At 42.3% G+C, this 13,727-nt stretch overlaps 1 protein-coding gene across 1 annotated transcript in view; it reads right to left on the bottom strand.

The window, feature by feature from the left end:
• Positions 1-7,453: 7,453 nt before the first annotated feature.
• LOC310865567 (rap1 GTPase-GDP dissociation stimulator 1-B) overlaps positions 7,454-13,727 on the bottom strand; it is a 31,268-nt gene continuing 24,994 nt past the window's right edge. Inside the window, exons 10-14 of the mRNA XM_083774726.1 lie at positions 12,866-12,991; positions 11,285-11,424; positions 10,488-10,614; positions 9,148-9,276; positions 7,454-7,634 (exon numbers count right to left, since the gene is read on the bottom strand). Of these exons, the coding sequence (XP_083630852.1) occupies positions 7,507-7,634; positions 9,148-9,276; positions 10,488-10,614; positions 11,285-11,424; positions 12,866-12,991 (650 nt within the window). The 3' untranslated portion in view covers positions 7,454-7,506. The remainder of the gene's footprint in view (positions 7,635-9,147; positions 9,277-10,487; positions 10,615-11,284; positions 11,425-12,865; positions 12,992-13,727) is intronic.

Here is a 13,727-nt window from a genome sequence, read left to right as displayed (position 1 = left end):
ATTCAGTAACAGTTACACTGCTCCTCCACCAGGCGGGGAAAGACAACTGTGTCTGTATCCTTTGCTGCGCAGTGCGCATGCTTGAAACACGTTGACAGACCATAGTGACAGACACGGAAGTAAATGAGCTTTGTTTATTTTCAGTAGCATGTTGTGGTGATCACATCTTTGTGCCTTTACGCATTATAAAAGTGTATTACAATAGGAACAGATAATTTTATATTATTACTATGGTAGGATCGAACTAGAGGGCTTCATGGTGAACAGGAGGTAAAACTAAAACGTGTCCAATGGAGTCTGTAAGGCTGAAGATAAATGAACACATGACGTCGGTGGGAGAGGACATAGTGTACGTTTTGGGAAAACAGCAGCGTGGTAAGGGTTGTAGTGTGAAGCTTGATGTCAGAGTGTTTGTGTTGGAGCGCCTCAGTGTGGCCGCAGAGGTCATGTGCAACCTCTTCCAAAGAGAGATGGAGACACTAGAAACTCTGCTGGGGAGACAGAACAAACTGCTGGACGTGATGCTACAGCCATGCATCAGACTACACAGAGCAGGTTGGTTCATGCTCCTTTGTAAAAACACATTTTTACATACGTTCAACACTATAGTTCTGGTCCATAGCTTTAGATTAGAAGAACGTCTTCGTCAGTCGACATTTTTAAGAGCAGGTTAAAGAAACATTTTTGTTTCGTAAACTCGTAAACATGTTATCTGACTCTCTTGTTTATGTTTTGTTTTAATCCTTGTTTATTATTTACTGAATTATTATCCTTGACATTAAATAGTTTGAGAACCACTGACATAGATTTTATTTTTTAGATAACTGTCATGATTTAGAAGACAGAATCTGGTCTCAGTCCTATTAAATTAAATGGCTTAATCTCTTTCCCTTAGATGTCCTGCACATCCCTGTATGTAAAGAGGAGGTTCCCTCTGAAGAGGAGAGGAGCCCCAGTCTGGTCCACAGGGACCCAGAGCCTCCGCACATTAGAGAGGAACAGGAGGAGCTACTTCAAAGACCAGCAGATGTGGAGGACTGTGGAATGACATCACATCCAACTTGTGGTGAGTCTGGTGACCATCAGCACCACTTCTCTTCACACTGTTCTGAATCTGACATCACTGAAGACAGAGATGAGTGGGAGCCTTTAAACGCCCCGAAGTCACACGATGTCGTGGAAGGACAGAGATCGACTTTGAGCAACGAGATGTCCCAGGAGGACCTGACAGAAACTCACCCCATGCAGCAGAGTCACACAGGGGAGACACGTTTTAGTTGTACAGTGTGTGGCAAAACGTTTAGTCATAAGGGATCTGTGAAGGCACACATGATGACTCATACGGGGGAAAGGCCTGTTACTTGCGAGGTTTGTTGCAGAGGCTTTATAAACCGGACTATTCTAAAAAGACACATGAAGACCCATACAGGGGAAAAGTCATTTACTTGTACAGTCTGTGGCTACCGTTGTATTCAAAAGGGTGATCTAAAAAGACACATGAGGACTCATACGAAAGAAAGGCCATTTACTTGTACAGTTTGTGGCCACGGCTGTATTCACATGGGTGATGTGAAAAAACACATGAGGACTCATACAGGGGAAAAGCCATTTACTTGTACAGTTTGTAGCAAAGGCTTTGGTGACATGTCTAATCTAAAGAAGCACACGAGGACTCATATGGGGGGAAAGTCTTTTATTTGTGTAGTTTGTAGCAATGGCTATAGTCGCATATGTAGTCTAAAAAGACACATGAAGACCCATACAGGGTAAAGAGAGGCCTTAGAGAATGTTGGTTCCTACCTAAACTTCTGCGCTGAAACTGACACAGGCAGTTATAGCGGACCCCCGCAGATAATAATAATAATGCAGCTGGTAATTCATTGATTTAATCAATTCTTGTTTGTTTTTTTTATGAATAAAAACAGCACTATAACATGAAAGTATTCTTACAAATGCATGGTAGGGAAACTTTCATGGCAAGGACCCCGACATTTACACTTATTAGCCCACAGACCCCCATTTGAAAAGATAATATAATTTCAAGGAATCCCAGTTTGACATGCACCACAGAAATAATGGACAGTCGCATAGGTGCTCCCGAATAAAAAATTATGTCGCAATTTCAGGTGCATTTGCAACCAAAATGGTCGCAATTCTGAGCTCTGGCTTGAGAAAACTCATGGTGACCTGTGATGTGAGCTTGTTTTCGTCGGAGCACGTGCCATAGGCAGGCACTTCACGCTCAGTGTGTGTGTGTGTGTGTGTGTGTGTGTGTGTGTGTGTTTGTGGTGGCAGGTGGGGGGGGTGGGGGAGGAACTTGGTAGAGAGAGGGAGAGATGCAGAGCGCTCTGACCACGTTCAAGACAGTTATATATTGTGTTGTATTTATAGCGAACTAAAGATGGTTGCATCCCCACTCAAAATCTGCACTTGCCCGGTTGGGCAACCTGGTAGTAGCAAACATCAGCTGTCCGTGCGCCACCATTTTATTTACCTGCCCTGGGCAGGTGGGCAGGTGTTGGTGTCAATCCCAGCATGTGCTATCTAAAAACACACATGAAAACCAGAGCAGCGAAAAACCTTTAGCTGCACTTTTTGTGACAAACACTTGGTCCAAATGCACATAGATGCAGAGAAGCTCTTACTTCTCTTCAGATGAGCCATGTTAGTTGATAAATTATATCACACAAATGTATGATCTGGGCCTGGGCCTTATGAATTCAAATCAATATCAACGTTATTTATAATCTTAGCCTCGATTATTTGTGATTTAGGGGGATTTTCACAGTAAACGTTGGTCGTTTAATGTAGCTCCTTTCTACTGTTAGTTAAACCATCCCCTGATTGTATTGTGTGGACGTTGCTGTGTTGCTCTTTGTCAAGTGACATCATTCCTCCTACATACATTAGCTGTATTTAATATAATACTGCTATTTATGTTCAGATAGTGAAAATAAAATGTAATTTCACTACACCACCACTAGAGGTCACAGACTGCACATGGAAAACCTTGGCTTGCACACCTATAAGTACTTCAAATCACTGTGTACTGTACTATATACTACTGTATAATGGAGAAAAGCACTGAATGTTGGACTGAGGACAGTTCAGAAACCTGCCCACCAGTGATGTGTGGACAGTTCAGAAACCTGCTGACCAGTGATGTGGACAGTTCAGAAACCTGCTGACCAGTTATGTGGACAGTTCAGAAACCTGCTGACCAGTGATGTGGACAGTTCAGAAACCTGCTGACCAGTTATGTGGGCAGTTCAGAAACCTGCCCACCAGTGATGGTATCTTTCAAGATAACAGAAACAACAGCCATTCTCTTTCTGAAAAGATAGTTTGCTGAAATAGAAGTGAGTGTTCTTGTATTCAAAAAAAGAAAATGGCAGGCAGGCAGGTTTCTGAACTGTCCAGAGTCCTCTGAGATACCGAGCAAACAGAGTGAGGAGGAGATCAATTCAATATGAAATTATATGCATTTTTCTTCCTGTTTTTTACCATATGAAATAAATACGAATGAGAAACATCCATTCAGTGGGAGTGTCGTTTAATTCATGATATACTCATTCTAGAACACTGCTCTATTTAAATTCACCCTCATAAAGAATTAACATAATACTTGGATTTATTCACAAAATCTGGACTTTCTACATGAGTCAAGACAGACATAATACACTGGACCATGACAGAGATATTGCTGATTTATTTTTAGACCAAATAATACTCTCTCTAAGACACACACACACACCAACCTCCCTTTAATTTACAACACACACTTGTCTTTGTGGCTTAGCGCAGTGTTTCCCAAACCCTGGGTCAGGACCCATTTTCGGGGGCCGTGGACCATAGTTGTATACAGTGGTGGAAAGTAACAAAGTACTTTTACTTAAGTACTGTACTTAAGTACAATTCTGAGGTATTTGTACTTTACTTGAGTATTTCCAATTTCCAGTACTTTTACTTCTACTCCACTACATCTCGGGGGCCAAGATTTGTACTTTTACTTCAGTACAATTATTCGAAAACTTTAGTTACTAGTTACTTTGGAGATAATTTTGATTAGAAAACATACATTAACCACTTCAACCCTATACATTTCGTCCATTTGAAAATAGCCCATCTACAAGCTCACAATGCGTCGCAATCTGCTATTTTCAAAAGATTTTGTACACAGTTTGAACTTAGCAATATGAGTACTTTTACATTTTGATGCCATACTTTTACTTTGACTTTATTTGTTTATTTGGACAGGACAATGCATATTAATGGACGTCACATGGACGTCCATTAATATGGACCAAAAGAATGTCAACTGATTTTCCAAAAAGACAAGAACATCTGGGCTCCTAAAATATTTAAGAAATAAACAATGGAAATTCAAAACAATTCAAAAGTGTTATAAAATTGTGAAAATAGCCAATCAACATCAACTATAGCTCTCATCCCGAACCGTTGTGAGCTTTTAGAATTTCTGCCTTTTTTTCTTTGTAAATGAAGCCTATAAGTGTTTCATTCATAATGTAAATGAAGCCTATAAGTGATTAATTCATAATGTATTTTGGTACGTTTGGATCACGGGGGGCACAAAAAAGGGTCTTGGGCTAAAACGTTTGGGAAACACTGAAATTGACACAGAATTGCTTTGTAATAGATAGAGCAGCTATTATACACATAATTAGTTTGTATATATTGTTGTATACATATAGAAATGTCTGATGGTAGCCCAGCAGTGTGACATAATGTGCATGTACAGCATGTGGCTTATTCACCTTGTGCTTCTCTAGGTTAACACAATATTGTCAGATGCAAAACTTTGAAATTGTTGAGGTGGCGAAAGCCCCTCCCATGTGCAGCTTTGAGGGTTTGTGTAAACACAAACATTGTGTAAACACAAATATTGTGTAAACACAAACATTGCAGACAAAGGTGAGGACGCAAATTGTGATTGGCCGGAATGAGATGATGTATGATGATAAGAGCGCCCCTCACTTCATACAGGTGTGATTCTTTTTGAGGGGCACTAGCCTCTCCTATATACAGCTTTTGTCCCCACACGTCTCATATTTGCCATTGACAATGAAAGGAGAAATTAGGTCATATCAAATATGACGTAAATTTGTGGCAACACAAACATTAAATGCAACACAAACATTAAATGTCATTGACAATGAAGGGTAAATTTACACCATGTGTAGACGAGCAAATCGGCTAACCAATCATATAAATATCAGCTGTTCATGAGATGATGTATGATGTATAATGATAAGAGTGCTCCTCGCTTCACATCACAGGTGTGATTTCTTTATTGGCATACAGCCGTGGTTCTCAGTGTCTGTGGTCCGTGGAACCAAATGGACCCTGCCTGTGCAGGACAGAGCACACTCTGAGTTAAATAAGCACAGATGATGTCGCACTACAAGATTACTATGCCAGAATAGTAGTTACACATTAGGCCCCGTATGCTCATTGGATACGATGTTTTAATTTTTGGAACTGGATCTGATTCCAGTTCCCCCAAAAACAGTAGCTAAAATAGCTAAAAATCTGATTTTTGGAACTGGATCTGATTCCAGTTCCCCCAAAAACAGTAGCTAAAATACATGCGTATTGAACATGGGACGGTTTGGGACGAGTCTAGAATCATAATCGGTTCTAGTGAGCAGAAAGAATCAATAATAAGCAGACTGGGCAACCTAACTGTAGAAACTAACAGTACAGTAAAGAACCTGGGGGTTATTATTGATTCTGAATTGAACTTTAATTCACACATTAATCATGTCACCAAGATTGCCTTTTTTCACCTTAGAAATATTGCACGAATCAGAGCCTATTTGTCCTTGGACGATGCAAAAACGCTAATCCACGCCTTTGTTTTTTCTCGGCTTGATTACTGCAATGCACTTTTTTCAGGACTGCCTAAGAAAACAACTGACAGATTACAACTTGTCCAAAATGCAGCAGCCAGAGTTTTAACTAGAACTAAGATGAGAGAACATATTACTCCAGTTTTGGCATCACTGCACTGGCTTCCGGTTGTTTTTAGGATTGATTTTAAAATTATTTTACTTGTCTATAAAGCTCTCAATGGTCTCGCACCTTCCTACCTACATGACTGCCTGCCTAAATATGTCCCAAACCGCCCCCTAAGATCTTCCACCGCCGGCCTGCTCGCTTTGCCCAAAAAAATGGCAACTAAAAAATACGGGGAAGCAGCTTTTTGCTTCTACGGGCCGTCGGCATGGAACAAGCTCCCACTGTACCTTCGCCAGGCAGCCTCTGTAGACATTTTTAAAGCTCAGCTCAAGACCCACTTCTACAACATTGCCTTTAATTGATCTTGTATTTTTTATTTTTCATGTCCTCACTGTACTGCATTACTGCTTGTTTTTTAATGTCGTTGCCTTGCTTTTATTTTATTCTCCATTGTTCTGTAAAGCACTTTGAGATGCATTTCATGTCATGAAAGGTGCTATACAAATAAAGTTTTATTATTATTATTATTATTAGAGTTAAAATGTGTTTGTGCAACAGTGAGGCCTACAGCAGAGCACTACAAAAACAAACCAAAGCTTAGCAAGTGATTTCATAATAATTTACTGTACGCGACTACGGGAACCACCCAGGTCGGTTTGTTCAGAGCACTTGAATGACGTGAATTGTTTGCCAAGGCAAGTCTATGGACTTTAATGTTTGTTGTAGGGCACTAAATGACGACGTAAGACGTCCATGTGGCCGATATAGATACAGGGGGGCGCCCGATCACTTCACACGATTTGTTTTAGAATAAAATATCGCTGCAAATTGCAAAGGAAGCAAAAAGGGACTACGGGTTGAAATGAGACATTCTTGCCACATATTGACACTGCGTCCTTAACTCAACCGTACGTATTGCTTCCATATACGCCGCGGCCATCGATGTGTGCTGTCCCCTCCCAGGTAAACAAACAGAGTAAAGGAAAAGGTCTTGAAACAAGAAATACGGTCCATACAGTGGCAGGAAGATAAGTTGATCTGAGATGCCTCAAAACAGTGGTTTTCAACCAGTGGTCCTTGAGGGGGTTCCAGGTGGTCCTCAGCTAAATTATGGAGTTGGTAACCAAATGAACCTTTTATAGATCTTTATAGACCAAAATGAACCCTTTTTACACTATCAAGAGTTACAATTTTGTTAAACAACTGCACACTTATTTAAATTTGTAGAAGAATTGTTATTTTGATCAATGTATGTGCCTGTTATCTCTCCTATTGTGCCACTTCAATACAGCATAGAATTGTGGGACAAAATAATGATAACAAAATAAATATTCTTTAGTTTTGGGTCTGCGAGGCTAAATCACACGGTGGTCCGTACGTGGCTCAAATGCCGAACAAATAATGGAAGTAATGAACAAAACAATAATGAAAAAGGTTGAAAACCTCTGGAATAAAAGATGATACGTTTTAGTTGCTGTTGTTGTTGTTTGCAGTGAAGCGGCGTTCAGTGCAGTTGAGTTGTCACTTCTAGCTGCCGTCGCCGAGCAGGGCCAGCACAGAGGAGGCCTGTGACGACAGCTTGGGGCTGGAGTGGTGGGTCAGTTTAGCCAGGCTCTCCTTCATGTTCATCCCCAACATCTCCTCCTTCATCACACCTGCACGATGATTGATGACAGATAAGAGGGACGAGTTAAATAGTCACACCTGCACGATGATTGATGACAGATAGAGGGACGAGTTAAAAATTCACATCAGTAGATTGCAGAGAGAGAACAACAATTTTTTACCAGCAAAACAATAAACCTAGCATCTGTTCTAAAACCTTTTCATGTCAAGGACCCCCAAATTAACACGTATGAGGCCGTAGACCCCCATTTAAAAAGATATGCCAGGGACCCCCATAAGAGAAGATTTGTACGGCTCTAGCAGTGACTCTGAACCATTTCAATTTCAAGGACCCCCAGTTATCCAGAGGATGACTTGATTTCCGGTTTCGTCATCATAACGCGACGGCCTCGTCACCAGGTCCGGGACAAATCCGCTATTTATTTTTAATTATTTTAAAACGGCGAATTAAACGCATTAAACAACTAGAACTGCACTCTGTCGAGTGCATACTTACTTGTTGCGCACTAGTAGGCCATAAATGGCCAACTAGTGCGCAAGCAGAGCGCGCAAGTACTTTCGCCCGCTGTAAACTGTGGAATCTCAGTATCTCTGTGAAGGAACGTTTGAAATGTCTAATTATTAGGTGTAACTATTTGCTACCTACCTACCTGATAATGTTGAATGAAACTAACGTAAAGCTTTATGATTTACTGTTTGGACACTACCATTGTTTTTATACACTCCCGAAACATAATGTCGTAATGAATACGTAAGTGACGAATTTGGATTGTGTCAATCAGTGCCTCCCAACACTAAAACATATCGTCATTACGTCACCATCGAAAACCAATTACACTCTGGCATTGGGTCCTTTGATCCACATATTTCTTCCGTCATCATTGAGAACTAGTTATAAATATACTATATATATATGTAATGTGTAAGTTGATTAGCGGTATACTGTGGTTACTTTGTGCCAAAAACCATCCCAGCCAACCCGCCACTTTTGATGCGTATGCAAATAAAACAGCAAATTGTGCCTGATTTGCTGGGACCAGATTACATACATGACCATATTTCTTACGTCATCATTGAGAGTTAGTCATACATATACACACCATGTACTCTGGTCCCAGCAAATCAGGCACAATTTGCTATTTTATTTTACAGATTATATATATAGTATATGTATGACTAGCTCTCAATGATGACGTAAGAAATATGGTCATGTATTTAATCTGGTCCCAGCAAATCAGGCACAAATTTGCTGTTTTATTTGCATACGCATCAAAAGTGGCGGGTTGGCTGGGAAGGTGCATACAGACCGGGCGAAAATATTACTTGCGCGCTCTGCTTGCGCAAGTAAATAGCGGGTTTAGCGTATTACGAGTGGTGGAACCCTGGATTAAACAATTAGCCCCTCACTTCACACGGGTGTGATTTTTATTTTGTTGTTTCGTCAGTTCTAATCGCCAAAATCACCACTGGTTTGAGTGATTTAGTTGTCCCTCACACACACTGCGTGCATATGTTTGGTCCGAAGTGTAGAAAGGAACGTACCAGAGTTGGCCATGCTGCAGATGACCCCTAGAGCACTGAACTTGACCTCCACCGCGCCCGCAGGGTCCTCCAGCATCTGCTGCAACGTGGGCAGCAGTTTGGCTTCTTGGAACGAATCACGCAAAGACTCTGCACCATGTCATTACGCGCACACACACACACACGCACACGCACACGCACACACACACACACACACACACACACACACACACACACACACACACACACACACACACACACACACACACACACACACACACACACACAGCGAGAGACAGAAGTAAACAGAAAGTGCATTTCTTGTTCACATTTGTATGATTGTGTTACATTTGTAACACATTGTTACGTCTACAGACGTACTATCATTTACAACTCCACATTGGTTCATATGTCTCACATTCCGTGCCGGCATGTTTTCGGGCACCTCAGTAGCCCTTGCCACGCGAAAACAACAAAAAACTACAAAGCGTGGGACCGGACGTAAGAGCCACATCCTGTCCGTCGCTCAATCGGGTCCCAAACTAGCATGCAAGATGATAATATGCTAACCGGAGCGAAGCACGATCATTGTATTGGCATATCCTAAAATCATACTTTTTCTCATTTCACCAAATCTGAGGATTAATTCCGAGATATACTCCGCTGAAGTTCGCAGCCATTATGGGACTCTATGGAGATCGGATGACCGTTTTTCAACTGGTTGGTTTTCTCTCGTTCGTTTCAAGATGGCGCCGTTTCAGGCCATAGGCGGCTGCCATAAGAAGCCTGCCGTAAACGGGTGTTGTAACCCGTATATATTTACGGGCGTGGCAGTCAAGAGATAACCTTCGTAACCCGTATTGATACAGGTATGGCTCGAAATGTGTTTATAGTGGTCTGACGGGTGGGCCGGTGCGAACGGCGTTGAGATTCCCAAGTGGGCCCTGAAGAAAGTGTCTCTCTCTCTCACAGTGAGAAACAGCATCACGGCGGGGTGTCTCTCTCTCACAGTGAGACAGTGTCTCTCTCTCACAGTGAGAAACAGGAGTGTCTCTCTCTCACAGTGAGAAACACCATCATGGTGGGTGTCTCTCTCTCACAGTGAGAAACACCATCATGGTGGGTGTCTCTCTCTCACAGTGAGACAGTGTCTCTCTCTCACAGTGAGAAACAGGAGTGTCTCTCTCTCACAGTGAGAAACACCATCATGGTGGGTGTCTCTCTCTCACAGTGAGAAACAGCATCACAGCGGGATGTCTCTCTCTCTCACAGTGAGACAGTGTCTCTCTCTCACAGTGAGAAACAGGAGTGTCTCTCTCTCACAGTGAGAAACACCATCATGGTGGGTGTCTCTCTCTCACCCATGTCGATAGCAGACGCTATGGCCAGGGCAACCAGGGCCTCGTTCTGCATGATGACGTGTTCGCTGGTTGCCATGGAGATGAGGTGTCGCACCCCATCGGCTTTGGTCACGGCACGGATCACTTCCTGTCCAGAGAGGAAGAAGTCAAGTCTCAATAAGGCGTCGGAATGAACTGGTGTGTGCAGTGTGTGTGTGTGTGCGTGCGTGCGTGTGTGTGTGTGTGTGTGTGTGTGTGTGTGTGTGTGTGTGTGTGTGTGTATCTCACAGAAATACCTGAATTGCATTTCCGTATACATACACGACTAGAAAAGCCAAAAATCTGTACATTATTATGACTCTGAAATCCTCCCCATAGACAATGACGGAGGGTCGCCGTCTCTACCAAACTTAAGCCACGGGAGTTGCCGTGTCGAGTGTTGCGAAGTTCGGTAGAGCTGATTCAGCCCCGTCCGAGTTGTAACCCGATATGGGCAGAATAGTAAATAATGTTAAACCCGAACTCACCCAGCCACAGAGAAATAGCACTTCCGTACTAGTGAAAGCCACGCCTCTGTCACGGTCAAAACAGTAGTAGTGTCATATGTACGGATTTGGGGATTTTCTAGTCGTATATGTTACGGAATTGCAATTCCGTTTACTTATTTCTGAGATCAGGCTTGTGTGTGTGTGTGTGTGTGTGTGTGTGTGTGTGTGTGTGTGTGTGTGTGTGTGTGTGTGCGTGCACGTGCGTGTGCGACTGTGCATGGCTGCGTGCGTGGCTGCGTGCGTGGCTGCGTGCGTGCGTGTGCGACTCACAGGGTTGCGGCTGTGTCTGATGAGGGCAGCCAGCAGACGGTTAGCTTCTCCTCTGACCCCGGCGTGGTCTTTGGCCTCGCACCACTCCATGACACGAGTCAGCAACTCTTCATCTTTACCCAGCACTGTGGCTGCCTCCTCTGAGAGAGAGAGAGAAAAACAATAAACACACACAAATAATTAGTAAGAAGTAAAACAAAACAAAAAGTGTTGTACCCTGCCTTTTTTTCCGTCTTACTAATTATTGTTTATTGTCATGATTTGTCACAACAAGAGTTGGTTTTGTCCGCGGCATAAGCATCTTTAAATAAATACTTTTTGAAAAGTCTATGGGGAAAATGAACGGGGAATTATTTCCCGGGCCCTCGTCGGGGGTGGGACTGCGACACTCTATAGCAGGGTTCCCCAATAGGCGGCCCGCGGGCCATTTGCGGCCCACAGAGCGCCCCCTTGTGGCCCATGAAAGAATTTCCAAAACAAATAATGGTTTTTTTTTTTTTTAAGGGTCCCAGATATGAATAGCATTAAATGGGGGTCAGTAGCCTATGCATATCAAACTGGGCATCCTTTTCAAATGGGGTCTTGCCCTGAAAATGAATTTTCAGGGCAAGACCTCGACCTCGCCCGTGCAGACTCGGCCCACAGCCTGGTACGCTAGTCAAAATATGGCCCTTGAGGAAAATTAATTGGGGAACCCTGCTCTATAGTCTATAACATCTGTCTAAATAACATCTACAATGCAGTGTAACCTTTGCATTAGGCTGCATGGTCGTCAAAACCTACATAGACGGGTAAAAAGGGCAAATTAATATATGATAACCCTTCCACAGGAGTAGCTTTTTCATAGTTATCACACATTTTATAATTTTCACCTACAGTAGGCCTATACGTGAATAGGTAAAAATGTGATTAATAGTTATCAACATGAAACTTACACGAAGACAATGATTCATTGCATTACACATTTTCTGAAATTGTACATTTAAATATGCAAATTAGGCATTATGTAGGTAATTGTCATACTTATTCTGAAGAAAACCTGGAGACTTGACATTCAGTAAGTGGGTGTTATGATCACAATAAGAACATTATAATGGAAAACAGAAAATCAAAAAAATCTGCCACGGACAAGACCAAGTCTTTGCCACGGACACATTTGTCCGTGTACGGACATGTATGTTGTTGTACCCTGGTCCACCATCATAATGAATTGACATGTATGTTGTTGTACCCTGGTCCACCATCATAATGAATTGACATGTATGTTGTTGTACCCTGGTCCACCATCATAATGAATTGCATTTCTATAGCGATTTTCGGTATATACGGTTCATTCATTCATACATTGGGAGGTGAAGCGACAAACAGTCGACGCCAGCGTCCTCACTTCCCACATTCACACACCACTGGGGGCAAGCTAGTACCGACCGACTCATTGGATGCGAAAGACACTTCAACATGTGGACAGAAGGTGCCGGGATTCGAACCGCCGACCCACGGATCATTGGACGACCTGCTCTACCTCCTGAGCCACAGCCACAGCCCTTTACCATCACGTTATATTATTATTATTATTATTACCTTGTCCGTCCACCATCATGCGCAGCGTGCCCAGCAGTTTGAACTGCACCGGAGGCATGTCTGAGCGCAGCAGCCCTTTGATCCTCCCCGTCACCCCGTCTTCCAGCATGCGCACCTTGTTGCTGCCTGGAAGGAAGAGAGAGAGAGAGAGAGAGAGAGAGATCAACTTGTTGCTGCCTGCAAGGAAGAAAGAGAGAGAGATGCCTTGTTGCTGCCTGTAGCCTAACACACAGCAAGGAACAGAGATCATCGTGTTGCTGCCTGTAACACACAGCAAGGAACAGAAATAAATTGTTGACAGCATAAACCGTTATACTTTGCAAGTTTACCACAATGTCAGTGTCCTCGTGTTAGTCTGTGTCTTTGTGTGTGGCAACGTGTGTGGTCATTATAGTTTAGCTTTTTTTATTATTATTTTCCCCAGTTAACTGAAATGTTGTTTATTATTATTATTATTATTATTATTATTGTTTTTTCGCTAGTTTGAGTTTAGTAGGTTTATAATAACCTTAATTTATTTTTTATTAAAGCTAAACATCCAGGTTAAACCCTACTCTTCAATTATAATATAATTGAAATGACAACAATGTAAACATTGTTGTTATTTCATTTCAATGAATGATCAATAAAATCACTATTGCTCTAATCCAAATAGTTTATACAACCGGAATGTTAGCCTTTAATGAAAGCAGCACTATATATAACTTGTTTTTAAGGAGGTGCAGGTGAGTGAGGTTACTGGGGCACCGGAGAAGAGAATGAGACTAAAAGAACAAAGAACAAAAACAAAGGTTGCAAAAAAGCCGTATAGCACGACTCGTGCCCACTTTGACAGGCTGGAATGGCTTAGGGTTGACGACAG

This window comes from Protomyctophum parallelum (assembly GCF_964188405.1).
Source record: "Protomyctophum parallelum genome assembly, chromosome: 10".
In the NCBI taxonomy this organism is placed as follows: Eukaryota; Metazoa; Chordata; class Actinopteri; order Myctophiformes; family Myctophidae; genus Protomyctophum; species Protomyctophum parallelum.
The sequence above is the reverse complement of the archived record's forward strand: the minus strand, read 5'-3'. Positions and strand labels throughout refer to the sequence as shown.